Raw genomic sequence first — 20,387 nt, forward strand, 5'->3', positions numbered from 1 at the left:
AAATTATTTGTAAATATCACATATAGAAAAAAAGATTAGTGAATGCTTTAACAGTTAGTGACTAATTATTAAATTATCCATAAAACCAAACAAATTGAGTTAGGAAGATTATAATTCAGAAAATTGTGTTCTGTAGAAGTATTAGCCATTCACTGATTTTAGCTTAACCGTTTTTTTTTTGTATTTAGAAGTAACTTGTTCAATTGTTCATCTTATCTTAGTTTTTAAATACCCTTTCTAATTTTTTTTTAAAAATATTCGATAATCTGTTGTTACAGTGATTTCATTATTATTTATTTTACAACTATTAATCAGTGACCGTTATAACATAAAATTAATCTGTTATTTTTATTCATTAAATGAACAATTATTTCTTTACTCTAGAAAATATTTTAACACTATTTAATTCTATGAAATCTGTTACGAATTAGATGGTAGCTAACAATGGAAATATAGAACGTAAGTTCCATCTTCTTTTGAGACTGATTATTTAGAGCCTTCAACATCAAGAGGAAAAGTTGGTAAACATTTTTGTAAAAAAAAATACATGTCTCCTTATTCTTCTTTCCTCTTTTTTCTTTTATTTTACAAGTGATCAATCAAAATACAAAGATCAAGATCTATTCGTTTAAACCAATTTATTACTTGAACTGTATACGTTATTATTGTAAATGCTTTCTTTACTTAACAGTACTACCCAATAAATCAATTTGAATAAGTTAGAGATGAGTACCTGTTGTTTTCTTTTTCGTGATAATAAACATAAATTGTGTTCTGTAGAAGCATTAGCCATTCACCGACTTTAGTTTAACCGTTTTTCTTTTTGTATTTAGAAGTAACTTGTTCAATTATTTATCTTATCTTAGTTTTAAATACCCTTTCTATAGGATAATCTATTGTTACAAAAATTGCATCATTCTTTCTTTTACGTGATTTTAGGCTAATTAATTCCTTTTTTTTATCTCGTTAAGTAATGAGGGTTAATTTTATTAAAAAAAATCAATTTAGACTAATGTTTCTGTACTTTTTATGTTGCTATTCATTTGAAATAGCTTGTTTAGATTTATTTTTAGTTTAGAAAATAATAATAATACATATCCTAACATTAAATAAACTGATAGTTCTATGCAGATCTATGCAAACATAATGGGATTACAGGAAAAAAACATTGGAAATTACTGATTTTTTTTTCATTTTAAATGAATCCCAATTGTTGATATGGAAAGCAATAAACGCTTTAATGTAATATGATTTAAATTTTATTTTATTTTATTCTTTAACCAGACAACATAATCTCACTTTGCGTGTTAATAAATAATTTAGCATTTGTCATATGATACTAAATGAGAGTAAATTTAAACAATCTATTAAGTATTTCGATGTGAGAAGATAAAAATAATGAAAAAAGATCTAAATGATTTAAGATGTTTTTTACTCTTGTAAATTTGATTTGATACTTTGGTACTAAGGCTATTCTTTTATATTCTATTCATGGATTTATCTTCGGTCTCAAGTTCTACAGTCACTCACATTTAAATGGGTTTACAATTTTACAACTAAGATTATAGCCTTCAATTGCAAGCGAATTAGGAGAATGAGACACCAAGTAACAACAGGAGGATATATCTGCTACTAGGACAGCGACAATGCATGTGGTTGACACAATATGTGTTTGAGTGTTTGAATGACTACATGTTGCCGTGTGGTTATATTTTGCAAGCACATAACAAACATGTAATTCATGGAGGCGAGTGTGAATTTGTTGGTCACTATGACCATCATAGATTTATTTCGACATATCACTCGTTCAGCATAGAACTGTATAATGGACATGGTTTTCGGCACGATGGACAGCATGTCAAGTTCCACAGAGAGTAAATATTTGATGGTGAAGTTTACAAACAGCTGCCACTAAACACACGTCCTCATTGAACCTCGATCAGTCTGCGAAACTCATCCGTTGATGTTTTGAGGCATTTGAAGATTCTAAGTAAATGAAAATGCGACGTTTATATGTACTTTGGAACTATACCTTTGAATGTATATAATATTTCACTCATCAGTTATATTTATTAATATCCTTCATATCTTATTTACAGTATGGTATCAGGAGAAACAAATAGTGGAATTTTGTTCAAATTAGCCATACATCGATTGTTATTTAAAACAAATTTAAACTAAAAGTTCTTCTTTATCAATAACAACGTCTTCAGTAAAGACTGGTTCGTCGATATATGGCAATCAGTATGGCACTAATAAATCCTAAGTATTATTTCGAAATAATACTTAATACTCAAGTCAAATTAACAAGAGAAAATATCTTGGGTCAATTAGATATTTTTCGTCATTTCCATCTTCTGACATCGAAATACTTGATAGATTGTTTAGATTTCCTCTTATTTGGCATCGTATGACAAATGCCAAATTATTTATCATCCGCAAAGTCAGGTTATGTTTTCTGGTTCAAGAAAAAACAAAGTAAAGTTTAAATCATATCACATTTAAGTGTCTATTATTTCTACTTTAATGCACTTATGACAATCTCTTTCCGATCATTATTTGAAGGGGAACTCTCTAAAAGTAGTTATTTCCAATCAATACCTTATTTTATCTAACAAAACGAAGAAATATTAGTTGATACAATTAAGTCCATGGTAAACGTTTTGATTTAACCCCAGGGGTTCATTCATGTTACGAAAATATTTTATTAATGTATATGATTGAATGCTGATCGTCTAGGATCTACTGATATAGACTAATGAATTTGTAAGCCTGATGTTATAAAGCATCCCCAAACATGTTTTTTGTAGTACGAATGATCATTTACATCAGACAATTTTATTTTATTTGGAACTAATGTATAAAAGTCCGTTATTTTCTCAAGTTTTACTTTTTTATTATTATGTATAAAATACTACTGAAATGATCTGGAATTATGGTTTTTCTTACTAATAGCTAAAATGCCGCACTTTCTATCTAAATATTAACATAAGGTGTTTGGAGAATCTGTAGATATTTTTTAAAATGTCAAAGTGAGTTGGTATATACACTTAACAAGATCATCTCATAAAATCCCTTTTAAGGAATGTCTGGAATGCGTGTAGACATCAATAACAAATGAGCTTTTTAGTGCTGTCTGATTTCCGAATGAAAACATTGTCTAGTTTAAAGCAGAAACTCAAATTTGTTATGAATATTTAATTTACAGAGTTTTTTCAAGATGTTCAGTGTTATTTTTAGATAATGTAGATAAATCTTTGCCTCATATGTCATACACACGAAGTTCTTTTCATACTAGAGAAGTTAAAACTGAACTCTTCTAGATGCTTTAGAACCAGTTTTATGAAGTCCGAATTTCTACACTAAAACATTTGTTTACTCGTTTATGTATTCAATAAACTGTTTAATACATATGATAATTCCACATCTTTACTACTGAATAATTGTTTTATATGTACAAGGGAAAAAACGAGAGTATCGATAACTATTACGTAAATAAATAAAATTGTGTTAGAAAAATTCTTAGTCAATACCATTGAGATTGATGTTTTGATGTACTGGTAACCTAATAATTCTGTGAGGGAAGCCGTTACACACTTTCAGCACTGAATGATAGCCTCACCGTCGCGAACTTATTTTGAAGAAAACTATCAAGCTCAAATTGAAAGGGTAAATTAGATAGTATTCGATTATATGTTGATTTCTTGATTCAACTTTATAAAGTTATTGGTGCGTAATGAAGAAAATTCTTAATTTAAGTGAAAACGGCTGCTTAATGATCTTTGGAATGTTTTGGTTTCATTTGCAAATATTAGTTTATGAAAATTGTTATCTTCAAGCAGGTCGAACAGAGTAGACTCAACATATATTACAGACGGTTATTTTGATAATATTGATTTAATATTTTATGAAAATCATATTCCATGAAGTTATTTCCATTTCTTTCATTTCATATGAGGATTTATAATTTAAATTAAAGAAATGTAACTTCTAATGTAGTGAATCAGAAATCAATCATTTTACAGTTCTCTACTTATATAACTTTTAGTGATTCAGGAATACCTAAACCAGCTGGCTCCAGGTATCAACAGAATATGAATTAGTTAACATAACTTTTCAGAAGTGTTGAAGTACGTTGAATTAATCAAATCGATTATATCGATAATACTATAATAAGTAGTAATCTTAATGTCTTCAAAAGTTTGTATCCACTCTCATGAATACCTAGTTACCAGGATTTAAAAAAAACTACTTTGTTTTTGGAAAATTATTTCATCGGTATCTGAATGTGTAAAACTATAATTTGAAACAAATCACTTGTATATTTCTATTCTTAGTTAGGTTGAATGATTTGATTATCCGAAGTCAACCATTTTAAGTTTTATTTATCTTAAAGAAATAGCTCAATACATATAAGTGGCTAAATGTGGTAACACTTTATAAAAAAAAGAGGGTCTATCGATTTCATCTAATCTAGTATACAGTTGATAGTTGGTTAAAATAATTACTCACTACACATGTAGTATTTAATAAATTTGTGTAACCAACCATAACATTTCTCTCGTTTTACTTTCCCACATTCAGTTAATTAATTTCCATATGATGTTAAGATCAAAATTATAAATCATGTTAGGAAATCAAGTGATATGAAATATTAAAGTCATTAAAATAACCAATTTATATAAATTCATGGAAAGTTTAGAATGAAGTTTAAAAAATATTAATGATCATGAATCATTCTGTGATTCAGATCAGTAACCATGATCTTGATCAATTGATATTTAATCTGTATGAGGTTTAAGTTATCAGAACTGTTAAAAAGAAATATTCCTTGTTACATTTAAACAAATTTTATACTTAGTTAGAAAAAGTAACCTATTTGGAATAATGATCTTTCAAGAATGAACAAAACTTTATTAAAATGTGTGAAACTATCATCACAGTGAATAAAGCTGGTGATTTATCGTCACTGATGGTTCAACTTATTAGTCAATTATCGTCATACAAAAGTACGTATGAACGCATCTGTGAAGGTATTTAACACATATGGTATTTAGTATATTGGATTGTATGACGTAATCTATAAAGGGTTCCGATACTGGTAATTTCAAACTATTTATCGATTATATCAATGTATTGTATTTTCCAGACGAATACCTTATTTATTATGTAGCTAAATATGCGACTTAACGGTATTAAGAACCACTATAATCGAAATTAAATTTCTGGCGTAAATTTCCTTTTAAATACATTTTCTCCGCCTTTATATAGACTTCATTTGGTTAAATAATAGTACAATAAACTTCTAATTGAAAAGCTTAAGGCTATGGTACTTAGCTAACGTAGAGGATTTCTTACCTAGCACTGATTTGGTTTTTCTTGTCTTTCCTAACTCTACAATTTGCGTGAAAAATCAAGTTTAACTTGATCGTCAAGCGATAAATTCTCAATTTACAAACTGTAAACTAGTAATAAAATTCTTTTTTAGTAAATAAAACTTTTCTTCGGAAAATATTTTGAAACATCCTAATTATTGATACTAAGATGAAAGACTGGCTTGTTCGTACCGGCTGAACACAAATCTATAAAATCCTATAAAGAATAAGCTTGACAAAATATGTCTTTAATATTCTCATATCAATAAATTTTTCACTCTACAAAGGAGAAAGACATTAACGCTGACGGATGCCAGCTCTGTGATCTAGAGGTTAGGTGTTTGCGCGTGAGACCGAAAGTCCTGGGTTTGAATCCCGCGAGCGGGATCGTGAATGCGCAATGATAAGGAGTCTCATACTAGAACGAAAGGGCCGTCCAGTGTTTCCAACGTTTTCTCATGGTGATCTACCTTTAATAGACTCATGAATTCAACTATAAAAGAGAGTTTCATTTAATTTCGTCTTCAAAGGTAGTAGAAAGTGACTTGAATCATGTATATAGAACAATATAATTGATAAAACTTCACAATTGACCGCAATTATTTTGGTCTGAATTTTCAAAATATTTAAAAGTGTTTGTGAAAAACAATTGTTCCTTTCATCTAAACCAGGAAAACAAATCATTTTGATGAAATATCGGTTAATGAATCAATGTGCTAGGTTTGATAGTACCTTTTCAAACTATATATATATATAGCCGCCCTATAGCCGACAAAAGTTTTACTCAAATGGATTGATAAAAATCTGACAGGGTTGCATAAACGTGAACAGAATGAAACTGTTCAAAACCTGTATAAAAATAAAATTCGAAATTATTTCTAACGTTGTTAAATTTTTTTCTTCATTATGACAGTTACTACCATGGACATTATAAGAGAACAAGTAAAAATGATAGAAAAGCAGATTTTAGTCCACGGTTATGCAACCCTGTCAGATTTTTATCAATCCATTTGAGTAAAAATTTTGTCTATAGATCGGCTATATATATATATATATTAAAATAGAAACCTGAATGAGAAGTTGGGAAAAATATGTACTTAGAAAGTATTTATTAATTTTTATTGATCTACTTATATAGTATTGCTGAAATAATTTTTTGATTGTAGTATGATATAAAAATGTGAGCTCATCATTTTTTTTGATCACATGTATTTATTCTTAAACTAGTCATAAAGAGAATATAATGATGAATAATATTAAATGTTTTGTGTTTAATTTAATATTTATCAGTATGGAGTTGTAGAGATTGTTACGTTTTTCGATTGAGATCATGAATCGATTGATGTTAGAACATCATTAAAAACATGGAAGCACTAGATGGCCGTCTCTTCCTACTACGGGACTCCTCATTTGTGTGCATTCACGATCCCTCACGCGGGTTTCGAACACAGGGCTGTTGGTCTCACTTGCAAATGCTTAAACTTTAAACCACTGAGCTGGCATCAAACAGTAATAATGTGTAACTTCAACCAATCCATGAAATCGCTCAACCATCTTCCATTGGACTAGAGGTTAAGTGTTCATGCATAAAACCTATGGTTCATACTATGACGAAATGGCCATTTAGTGCTTCTATGTTTTTAATGGTAGTCTAACATCAATTAATTCATAATCTCAATAAAAAAGAACAATAATATAATATTTGTCTACATACATATAATAAATAACATATTATTTCCATTTAATATAAAGATTTATAACTTACCTATAGTAGTAACAACAGTAACAGCATATAATAAAGCTCCAGTCAATGTCCAAGGATCTCGATATTCTTCAATAATACCAATTGTAGATAATCTATTTGAATAATTATTAATTTGATTTATATTATCACATAAACATTTTGTTTCATTTAAACAATCACATATACTATTGATTTGATTATTATTATTACTACTACTACTAATATTATTATTAATAATAGTTTCTAACGTACAATTATTATATTTATAACATTGTGAATAAATATTTTGATAAGTTTTATTATTATATATGAATAAATTATTCATTGAATGTACAGGTTTCCAACCTGAATTACATGCATCATATGTATTATAGATTAATTTTTCAATGAATTCATTTATTTTCAATAAAATATATTCAGTATAATAATTTAAATGGATTGTTAAATTCTTATATAATTCATTCAATATTAATTGATTATTGATTAGAATAGAATTTGTTTGATTGATTGGTATAATTGGTTTAATTAATTTTTGATTAAATTTTTCTAATTCCATTTTAAATAATTCTGGTTTTATTGAAAAACCATAATAAATCAATATATTGATTATATCATTTTTCCATTTTATCTCATTAGAATATAAATAATTTACATGATTCATACATAATTTTAATGATTCATGATGATAATTTCTAATTAATTGTTGTATATTTTTATGATTATAAATTAATTCAGTAGTATAATTATGTATAATATTTGATTGATTATTTTGTTCAATTAAACGAAATAAAAATGCTCCTAATGTACAATAACCAACTACAACTAAACAAAGACCAATATGAGAAAATAAAAATGCAATTAATGATTTTAAATATTTTTTAAATTTTTTACATTTTAAATTTGATTGTTTATGTTTATTATTATTTTGTTTTAAATCATGAAGATGATCCGATGTATTAGATAATTGATTCAATGTATGCATACGTCTACCTTTCATTGAACGTAATGATGAAGAGACTTTATTATTTAATTCATGTTTTTCAAGTGAATCGATTGATTTGTCTGCTATTTTTTCAATTAAAATATTATGATGTTTTTCGTTGATGATATTTTTAGTTGTTTCATCATTTTTTGATATTTCAGATGGATTTAATCCATCATGAGATTGATTTGAAGTATTTTCTAATAAACCTTCATTGGTATCATTTAACTTAGTTGAAATAGTTTTATCTGAATCCATTGGTTTGCCAATGATTGATGAGTTCTCTGATGATGTTTTATTCGATTCTAACAGATCAGATTTATTGATAATTTTTTCTTCAGTATCCATAATACGTTTAAATCGTGGAATGTTGGATTGTGGTACTTGAGTTGCAACAAAGTGTACAGTGGTCATAATGATAAAACACAAAGAAAAATATGTTTAAAGAAAGTTTTGATGATATTATTGGAGAAAACACGTTCAAAACTGTTTACATACAGTTGTAAAGTAACTGGAAATTAAACTGGGAAGTAAAGCAGTTTATATATTTATATAATGGAATAACCAATTGTCTATAAGATATACAAATATGGTAATAATTTAATGTTGATTGGTCGTGCGAAAACAAAATGTGGAGATATCCCATAAATATCTTAGAAAATTTGTAACAAAATGAATTAAATATAACCTTTGTAAAAGTATTGTTTCAAAGAAAATTTCTGTTTCATATATATGATGATTCCAAAATACATTATACTATTCAGTTATATTGGAACAGACAGGTATTGTACAAAATAATGACGAACCACGATACAGTTTTTATTATAGGGTAAGGATACTATTGGTTTAAAGCTGATTTAATCTACAGTATATTAGTCAACAGTACGTTCGTTAAGAGAGTAAAGCGATGATCTAGAAGGATGTTTAATTAAGTCTATGAATATGACGTTGGATATAAAGTCATTTTATCTAGAGTTTTCTTAAAGAACAATGATAAACAAGTGCAGATTACATTGTTCGTATTGTTTGAAAAAAATATACTGTCTATCACATAGATTATTTCCGCCTAATACATTCTAAAAATGTTATACTCATTGATCAAATATAAATCGAATCTATAGTTGAATTCATGACTTAGTTAAAACTAGACCACCACAGAACACCTGGAAGCACTGGATCACCATTTCCTTCTAGTGTGAAACTCCTCTGCAGTATGAACGAAGAACCTCAGATTTTGCGCGCGAACGGTCAACCTTCAAACGACTGAGCTGGCATTCAACGGTGTCAATCTCTAACTTTAACAATCTCAAAAAAAAGCCCAGTCTGAAAAGTCGATTTCAAAAGAGCTTTTTAAAGTTTTTCAAATATCATCACTTGTTTAAAATGAACAGATAGACAGCTATAAACTAGAATAACTAAAAATGTGTAAAGTATAGGTTAAAATATATTTCAATAGCAAATATGAATCTATTGATCTTTTTTTTTCTTATTAAGAATGATAAAAACGATCAACTTTTTCTACTCTGTGTTAAACTCTTATCTTTACATGTTCATAATGTTAAAGACTTTTAGTCGAGCAATAATAAATAGACTATAAACAGAGTTTGTGATCCTAATCATAAGATAGTCATTTTTGATAGTTATACATTATTTAAGAAGAATATTGCCGTTCATTGACTTTTGGAAAGAAAGCCGAAATTTCATTTTTAATGCATTTGTGTCTCCCAATAGGAGACAACCAAAACAAAGAAGTAAACAATGATAAATTTAAGGTCAACAAGAACCAATCAACATCGAGGTGCACAGAACAAGCTGTGAAACACATGGAGAAATTCGAACACCACTTCTATCTGAAGTTTGTGCTGATGATGTCGTTCAGAAGAACGATGAGAGCTCCACGACCAAACCATCCGGCTCAGAGAACAAAACTCCACCAAAATCATCCACCTGAGCTACAAATCTTCTCCACCATTACTGAAATTCATAATGTTTTCGAGTGCCGGAAAATTGCTTATATCATAGTACTTTAGATTCAGAAGATATTATAAGTTTCTATGATAAAAAAAGCATCAGTCAGATAGGCAATAAAAAGTCATTTACATTATAATATTTACAGAAATGGATAAGAAATTTGTTTCTAAGATAAATATCAATTATTTATTGATTAAGAATCGAGTTTTACAGTAATGTATATGTTTATGTTAATCATTTTAATGTAAATTTGCTTGTCACGGAAGTTTGATACTATCCAACTTCGATTTAACTTACATTCATCTTCTAAATAAATTACACTTACGAAAATATAAGAAAAAAGTTCCGACCAACCATTCTATGTTTCTTAATCAAAAAACTGTCATAAATATAATTATAACTGTGACTAATGTAAACTATTATTACAGTTTTATTCAGAAAGTATTAGATAGATATTGTTTTAAAACTCATACTTCACCATTATTTTCTTTAATTTTGATGCTTTTGAAAGAAACTTTCTATACATACATCGTTTTTACAAAACATTTTGATGATAACCAATACATTACACATGAATATGTGGTTATTTTTGTTAAGTATTAGTATACTGTATAAGCGTCTTTCCATTTTTCTTCTTAGAATATGGTGCATGAATACTTGTTAAAGATGCGTTCATCCAGTAAGATTAAATGGGTAGTAAAGGTTAAGATTCCCACCTCTTCTGAGAATTTTCAGCTGGATGTATCTGCGTCGGTGTTTATTTTCAGCTACAACTTGAACTTAGAACCAATCGTTTCAAATTCAGAATGCTACAAACGATTAAATTCAAATAGCTACCAAATTGCTCAACGATTAAGATATTTATTATTATTGATTAAGGATTTTATTTTCTCATCCCTGATATTCTGGACAGAATTGTAGTAGTCTCTATTTTCTTCGAATGGCGATGCTAAAAAATGAACCTTTGGAGTACAGTGCTTCTCGCATATTTTGTGTCTTTTCTCTCGTGTTCAGGTCGCTGTGTAGTTCTAGCTTGGGGGTTACTAGACTCGATTAGGAACCGAACAAAGCGTTCAATTAGCAAGACTTATCAACATTTACATATAGTGTCCTATGGTTCAGAATATACTGTTACAGATTTAGTTATATTATTCTCGGTTCTACCAAATTTAAATTTTCGCCTATTGCAAATACTGAGTAATATTTGTTTGAATTGCAGTGAGAATGAACATAATATCACTCTTATAATTTTGATTTGAGATAGTTAACTTTTGTGACGAAACAATGTCTCATCAGACTCTCCAATCGGTGCATTTCAAGGTATAAACGTGTCTAAAATTACTACATCCAGCTTAAACGTGAACTAGTGAAAGAAAAGGCAGATCTATTTCACTACAGGATAAAGAGATATGCCAAATCTTCCAGATAATTCCTGTTAGGAGCATGGTGACTAACATTAATAAGCCTTTAAATTAAAGTAAGATTGGTGTTTGAAGACAACGTATCATTTCAATCTAGCTTAATCAGAGTAATAACGTCGATTAGGTATCTAAACTATATTCAACTGTATACAATTTAGTTGGTTTCTAACGTTTGCTCACATCTAAAGCTTGTGATTAAAGGCAATATCGATGCAATCCACATATGATGCATATATGTCAACAAGAGGCTGATCAATTACAGTCATAAACAACAATCAGAAGATACAAGTAAACAACATCAAGTGAATTCAAAATAGTGATTACTTCATAAATACAGACATTGCTGTATGTATTACATTTTTATCATAAGATAATTTATGTAAACAAAAATAACTATACTGATATTGTAATGGACAATAATTTATTATCTTAAAAGTTCATCTACAAACTGCTATAATCACATTCTTTCAAAATGTAACTTATTGGAACAATAGTGATAGTAGCAGAATGAAATATTAAATGATGAAATAACCGAAGAATAGGATATGTTACTTACCACTGAATAATATGAAATGGTAAACAATACTTTTTACTGTCCTTGTAGGTAATGTTACATATAGCGGTAGAAATTTTCGAAAACACTATCTTATTTATAACTGTGATAAATTATCGAGATTATGTAATGAAATGAATCATAATACAAAATCCGTACTCTTTTAACGTTATAGATAACAGTCTTAAATGTTAATATATAAAATAAAACTAAGAAAAGATTCATATTTACATATACGATAGTAATATTATCATTGGTTAATTTTAACCTTTAACAGAACTACGTCTTATTATTATATATATATATATATATATATATATATATATATATCAAATTTAAGGTCATTGTTTTAGTAAACAAATCATATTAAATAGTTTAACACTTCACATTGGAATTTATAAACAAACATGGCATAATGACATTTATTACGATTACTGACTTTTTCTCTGAATGAAAATTTTCGTTGGATAATAAATTATGGAATCGATTTCTCTCTTGATATTATAACACGAAAGACTACATTTCTAATTTTCGATTATTTTCTAAAACACATTTAGACAATTAATGAATATTATCAAAAAGGGTTTTGTGGAGATTTTAGTAATTTCAATAATTGGAATCATGAGTTAATTAAAGCTAGACCACCATAGAAAACCTGGAAGCACTGAACGTCCGTTTCATCCTAGCGCAGGACTCTTCAGCAGTGCTCATCCACAATCCCACCTCACGAGATTCAAACACAGGATTTATCAACCTCGCACACAAACGCCTAACCTCTAGATCATTGAACCAGCGTCCATCGTTGTTAATGTCTAACTTCAACTAATCCACGAAGTTGCGCCACCGTCCATCATTGTCTTTAGTGAATTGATATCTCACAAAAGACCCGGTTGAACTCCACTGGTCACTGCTTCTAAATAGAACTCCAGGAAATGCATCTTGAAATGCCTATAGTGGTCTAGCTCCAATTGACTTATGATTTCAACTATTGAAATTACTAAAATCTTCGCAAAACCCCTTTTGTGAATAATTAATAATTAAATAATTTTGAAATTATGTAGATTTCAATAGCTGAATTCAGCCTGGGGATCTTGAAAACGTTACTACTAAACATTAACTGTTTAATATTAACTTTTGAATATTAACCATGCAATTAGTTAATTTCATTCAGTTGTTACAGTTTTATGAACTCAGTGGGGAAACAAGAAGTTCAAAGACATGTATGATGGAGGTCTGAATCAGTATAAAAATTGGTACATACATAATAAAAAGGTATAAAGAATAAAAGATTACTGAAATTAATATTAATTTTCTTAATACCCTCTTGTTAATTGCTCACAGGATCACATCATGTGGAAACTTTCACTCTAAATCAGCCCAAAAACTCAGCAAATATACAGTTTGATAATGAAGCTGTGTGTTATTGTGTCGAATAAGTCTCTTTACACTTACTGAGAAAAATATAAATAATCAAATAAATGATTCAATAGAAACTTCAATTCATAGTAAAATAGTAAATACCATTTACTTGTTAAGGCATTTATTAATGAAGAAATAAAAGTCAAACGGGAAACTGGTGGATAAAAAGATAAGAACAATAGGGGAAAGCCAAAAAACAACAACTTGGACTCATTATTGTATCATTCTAAATAAAGTGTAAATTACATAACAGAATATAATGTCATGTTTAATTAATTACGAATCACGTAATAAAGCAATAGACGATTGAAAATCTTAATTACTTTCAGTATTTCATGTTTGAGGAAAGTGAAAGTGAAATGTTTATCTCATGTAGTAGTTTCATCATTTGAAATAAGTATATTCATAGCTGTTGAGGATGTATTTAGTCAGAATAAAGAAAGTTTGACAGGGTACATTTCCTTTTTGCCAAAGTCATTTATTGAATCTGCATAGTGAAATTTCTAGTTATTGTATACACAAAGGTATATGGTGAAGTAGAATACTATTACATTATTAATAAGGGTTCAAAACGTTGACCAAAAACATTTTAAAAATTACTTTGAGTTGAAATGGTGATCAAAACAAAAATAATATGAATGTGAGATAATTAAGATTATCAATTTAATAGTTAAAATGAAGAAGCAAACACTTATCTAAAACAACTTATACAATAAGGGCTATTAAGATCATGGTGAAATAAGCTATCAAATATTTCACTGCTGAGTACGCAAGCCAGGCTTGGATTGATAGACCACAAAGCCGTCTGATGGGCACAAGTTTCTTATCTACGGTCTCTTAGAGCCAGTGTTTTGGAATTCGTTAATAATTTCCAATGAAGTTTCTACTGGGAATAGACTGTCCTAATTGACCTGGCGCTCAACAATAAGATTATTGGTCGATTTACATCTACTTTTAGGTAACCTTATTAGATAGTGTCTGGATATTCATTCAATACAAAAGTCAATACAAAATGATATAGAAGAGTAAATAAACTGACAGATATATATTGAGGTAACCTACAATGACAATTTATTCGTTACATATTCTTGGATTAGGCATCTGCTGGAAAATATAGTGCTTGGCTTGGCCATATGAAAGGTTTTCCTTAAGGATTTTGGCAATCAGTTTTTTAAGATCGCCCTAGTCATACCATTTTTGAATTAAATTTCTACGAATAAAATGTCCTTAGGCATAGGAAAAGATATTTCAATCTGTTCTTTTCATTTCTGTCAATAAATCTAGGAGGAAATGGATTTTGCACAAGTATTTGTCGGACTTTATTCAGCCCTTTGTTGACTTTATCTTCTGTGTTCTAACTTTGAGGAAGGAGATTAAATTCAAATTTATCTTTCTATTTAGAGATATCCAACGTTTGAACCTGGTATACTGCGTACTCGAGGTTAACTTCCTACGTACCAATCTTTGTAGTGATCCATGCTGTCGTATTTTGGTAAAACATTGATTCAATGAAATTCTGCACTCGTTTTTGACTGCCGTGTAAATAAAACTAACTGATGGGACATTTTGAACCCATATAGTATTTTACTGGTTTCACCATGTTCATCAAAGACAATGAAGGTATCATCAGTAGATCTCTTGTACAAATAAACGATAACAGCAATCATTAAAAATATATTTTGACACAAATAATTTTAACAATCATCCAGAACTGAAAAGTCATGATGCAATCAGATTGTATCAAAATAAGTATACCGGTTTAAAATCCCTAATAAAAACAACATAAAGTTTGACAGCTACCTATTACAATCATTAATAGCTGATTTACTGTTTTTTTTACATGAATTTAATGTTTAACCGAAGACACATATTTCTGACGTGAAATAATGTTTGAAGTATGGAAATATGATGATTTGTTTAATACTAAATATAAAGATCAAACATTAACTACACTAATCTTATTGTAAAATGTAACTTTCAAAGTAATCGTTACAGTTCAAAAACGTTTAACTTGTTACTAGCTCAACTAAATGTACTTACTTACTTACGCCTGTTATTCCCAATGGAGCATAAGCCGCCGACCAGCATTCTCCAACCCACTCTGTCCAGGGCCCTCTTTTCCAGTTCCATCCAATTCTTGTTCATTTCTCTCATGTCTATCTCCATTTCCCGGCGTAATGTGTTCTTTGGTCTTCCTCTCCTCCTTTGGCCTTAAGGGTTCCATGTGAGAGCTTGTCTTGTGACGCAGTTGGGTGCTTTCCTCAATGTGTGTCCTATCCACTTCCAGCGCTTCTTCCTGATTTCTTCCTCCGCTGTGATCTGGTTTGTTCTTGCCCACGGTTGGTTGTTGCTAATAGTGTCCGGTCAACGGATCTGAAGTATTTTGCGTAGACAACTGTTAATAAACACCTGTATTTTCTGGATGATGGCTTTCGTAGTTCTCCAGGTTTCCGCCCCATAGCAAAAACGCTAACTAAATGTAAGTCTATCAAAAAACCTTTGCACATAAAATCTTATTCACTACTCTATAAATGAATAATAGTAATACATTTCATATAAAATTTAACAGATATAAGCATAATAAAAGAGAATAACTCATCAAAGTTACCACAAAAAAGAAACCTATCATAAACTATCGTTTTTATTTTTCTAAAACAAAAAAGAGAAAATCAATCCATTATATAATCATCTAAAGTGGTATGCGTTTATTAACTTAACCGAAGAAAAAGTACATAGTGTTTCCAAGACTTATTTAAGGAAGAGAAAAAAAAGTTGTAATTTCACATTATGCTTAAAGTAAAGTTTTGTTTTTTCGTTTTCAATTACTCTGTTTATTATGACAGTTCAAATGATGATACTCGTTTATTGTTTATATACCATAGTTACTTACAAGTAATATACACTTGTTATCTTGTCTGATTATATTTCGTTTTTTTAATTTATTTTTATCACTTTCTTCTTTTTCTTTCATGGAATTATTTTTCAAGTTAAACAAAAGTAACGATATACATGGATTGATAATTTTATTGTTTCATGAAGCATCTCATTAGGTATTTTGAAAACAAATAAAAAACAAACAAAAAATTTCACTAATGTGTTCCAAACTTAGTAGAACATAATAACACCACTTAATTACTAGTAGAATGAAAAGTATAATTACCTAGAAAATTGAAAATATTTTATTAAACTTAAATATAAATTCACTTGGTGTTGTTTTACTTGTGTCTTTCCATTGTTATTTAAGACTGCAAGTGATCAGTCTCATGTTGGCATATGTACATCCTGTGAGGATTGCCTCGATATAGTCTTAAGTTACAAGCTTTTTAAACAAACATGGATAGCGATTGGCAGGGTAATCCAGGACGCGAGTTTCGCCCTATTTGAAAGTCGTCAACTGGATGAACCTGCATCTCAGATTTGATGTTCATTCCGGAATTCGACCCCAGTACCGTTCACTTCAAACGAAATCGAGTTATCCACTTAGCTACTGAGTCCAGAGCAAACATCAACTCTGAGATGCAGGTACATCCAGGTGACAAGTCCCAAATAGGACGAAACGCGCATTCTGGATTTCACTGATGGCCACTATTCATCTTAGCTTGAAAACATAAATACAGTGTTATTGGGTTTTTCTTTTGTAGTTGCTGTTGTTAAAATAAAATATTCCTTCTTAATTGTTAGACAAAATGAACCTTGAAAATTGTAAATTTTTCTTTGATTTATTCAAACAAATTGTAGGGAATTGAATAAGAAAAAGAGAATCCAGCGAAGAAACTTTTCTTTTCGACGAAATCATTTACCTAAGCTGTACATTCGTATATATAATTATATGGAAAATGTATATCTATGGAAGGATAGAAAGGATTGTATCACAAAAATGGATTCGAGAATAAATAACAAATGAGGTTAACGTACTAATCAAGGGGTAAGGAAGATCAGAATTTATGGGTCAGATAATATTATCTTCGCTGAATTCTCTTTTACTTATTCAATGACACAATAGATTATTTTAATTATTTGTAGAAAATTATCAAAATTGGAATTTTTAATCAGTTAAAAGTTATTTGAATAATTAACTGTTGAAGGACAAAAAACATTGTTGTTAGGGTTTGAATGAATGTTCTTTTAAGTTTACCCTCTCTCTCTCTCTCTGTATATATACATATATATAGTTGGGTGACTAATAATAATAATTACTTACGCCTGTTACTCGTCGTGGAGGAGCATTGGCCGCATAGGCTCATTCCTTAGCTGTTCAATAATTCTTTTTTTAATTCAGATGATGAAAGTATTCATCTATGGCATTAACGCTTTATATATATATATATATATATATATATATATATTATATAAGAAAATTTTAAATAAAAATATTCTGCTATAAATACTACTGATAACTGAACAATAACAGAGTACTTTAGTGAATATAATTTTGAGTTTGGTTACAACGAAATTAGATAAATTTCTATTATTGTAATTAAAACACATTCCTTTAGTTATACTAACAAACGGATAGTTAAAGGTGTATCCTAATAAAAGTTATGCTTAAGTTTAGTGGTTCAATTAATGAAATTTTGTTTTGATATTGTATGTTATTTTGCATTTTTGGTTAATCTCAATGAATCGTATTCTAGTCGATTGATGATAAGTCTTGTTTTATCAGATCGTTGAATCTAATACTGATTTGTACACTTCCTATATATGTGTCCAAATTAGCTACTTGAGTAAGAACATCATGATCTAGGAGGGAGCTTTTTATTAGCTAACTAAATCAAGAGTTTGAGCACAACTCATTCACAAATATAAATACATACCCCTGAAAAAATTGAGTTAATCTTTCTATCGATAACCTATGTATGTTTTTGCTTAGAAAGTGTAACAAAAACTTAATCAACAGAGTGAGCAAATCAACAACTCTTATTATTCACATAGCCTGTTTCTGGCTGGTCCAGCGCATCAGTTATTCCTTAATTGACTATATATTGAATCTTTTTTAAGATTTCTCACAATAATTGGCTACCACTGAAGTTTCCTCCTACATATGATGCTAAAGTCATTTCTTTCGGGATAACGGTGGTTTTAGAAGCACAAACAAACTTGGTAACTATTTAAGGACTGTTAGATTTTCAATTTTCCTAAACAGTAACTAAACGATTCGTTTTAACAGTTGTTAAGGAAAAATTTATTAAGTATATTCAGAAATCTTTGGTAAGATCTGCTTTTTATTATCAATATATCTATGTAGATATTACGATGTTAGAGGACCATTGAGTGGGAGAAAACTAAACATTTCTACACTGATATATGTGATAACCTACTTTGTGCAATGAAATAATCATATCTCGTCTTCAAATAGTCGAACGATTGGTTGAATTTCTGGCGTACAACATTTTGTAATCTCTAGATTTATTATTGTATTTTGAATAATGACATAAAAAAAGACTCCCGAAATCTTACTCACCTTTTCAAAATGGAAAAACAGGTAGATTTTTAAAGATGAATCTATTTGCCGTTGGAACTGACAATCTTATTAAAAGTATCTTTAAGTATTCTAATATGTTTTTGAACATATTATTTGCTTATTTCGTTAACTTTAAAATGTTAATCATCACCATTAGATAAGAACGTTTAGAAGCTTATAATTCGACTACCCTAATGTCTGTTTGTTTATGTAGCTCAATAATGAATTGAATATTAATCAATACAATTACCAATTCAGCATCTGAAACAAAAACGCGGTCATTAATCATATACATTTACTGATGTGCAGCGTATGATTCGGAAATATATAAACTAGGAGAATTGGTCTGCTTTTTTTCCTACTGCCAAAAATATAGGTCTCCTGTTTTTTGTGTGGTTAAAATAACATCAATTATTGTTCAATTTATTTTGTTTGTTTCTGAAATAAAATGTTTCATCTACTTTATTAGGACATTGTTTTCTCTTTGTTTTTAGCGTTAAATTACCTTTGATGATATTTTTAGGAAAGAGTATCATTATTGTTGTGCCGGAAAAACAAAAACGCTGATCACTTATACTCGAAACGAGGGACCACGACAATTCCCGCGACGCTAAAGTAAGAACACAAGACTGGTATAAGTGAAGATTTATTAGCCCCAAACACTATGACAACGACGAATCGAATATAGTCTAAAATACACTGGTTTATATATTGATTGTACACCCATTTTGATTAATAATTAGGATTAGATCACATACTCAGTTATAACAAATCACTTACTGAGCATAGTTCATGTCAAGTGAATGCAAGAATATCGTATATTATACAGAAGAAAATATTATACTGGGAAAACAATCAAATAATACACTGAATAATCATTACATTGAATCAAAACGGAAATAATGTTGAATAAAACTCATAATGAGTAATTCAATCGAAAATTGACTTTCCTCCCATCATTACCAATTATGTCAACATATTTTGATGCCTTTTTGAAGAAGTGGATAGACTTGGTCGATTCTCAGTGATATGATTGGTCTACCATTACTTTTTGAAATAATTACTGACACGTTGGTTATAAGAATGTTTGTATCAAATTAGAAAACAAAAATATCATAGGCTTCACAATCTCTAATATAATCAAAGATATTGTTATTTCAATGAATAATAACTTATCTATCAAATATCATGGTAACCTTGCTTTACATAACCATGACATCTATATCCTATAATAAATAGAATAATACAACAACTATTTAAAAAAAGTATTCCTGAGAGTATACTTGTTGTGAATTATTCTTATAGCACATGATTACATTCACAAAAGGTTAAAAGATATAATTTTACATTAACATACATTTTGGACCTATTATAATGAATAAATAATGTAATTAAGATAAGAATAGTTTACCATAGAAATTAAATATAGACAGTACATTAACATAAATTAGTAATATGATA

The 20,387-nt window shown here is 29.0% G+C and overlaps 1 protein-coding gene across 1 annotated transcript in view; it reads right to left on the minus strand.

Annotated features, from left to right (window-relative positions):
• MS3_00006512 (uncharacterized protein) overlaps nucleotides 1–12,277 on the minus strand; it is a 37,365-nt gene extending 25,088 nt beyond the window's left edge. Inside the window, exons 1-2 of the mRNA XM_051214679.1 lie at nucleotides 12,050–12,277; nucleotides 7,141–8,484 (exon numbers count right to left, since the gene is read on the minus strand). Of these exons, the coding sequence (XP_051067862.1) occupies nucleotides 7,141–8,449 (1,309 nt within the window). The 5' untranslated portion in view covers nucleotides 8,450–8,484; nucleotides 12,050–12,277. The remainder of the gene's footprint in view (nucleotides 1–7,140; nucleotides 8,485–12,049) is intronic.
• Nucleotides 12,278–20,387: the final 8,110 nt, after the last annotated feature.

The sequence above is a fragment of the Schistosoma haematobium genome, chromosome 2, assembly GCF_000699445.3.
Source record: "Schistosoma haematobium chromosome 2, whole genome shotgun sequence".
Lineage (NCBI taxonomy): Eukaryota > Metazoa > Platyhelminthes > Trematoda > Strigeidida > Schistosomatidae > Schistosoma > Schistosoma haematobium.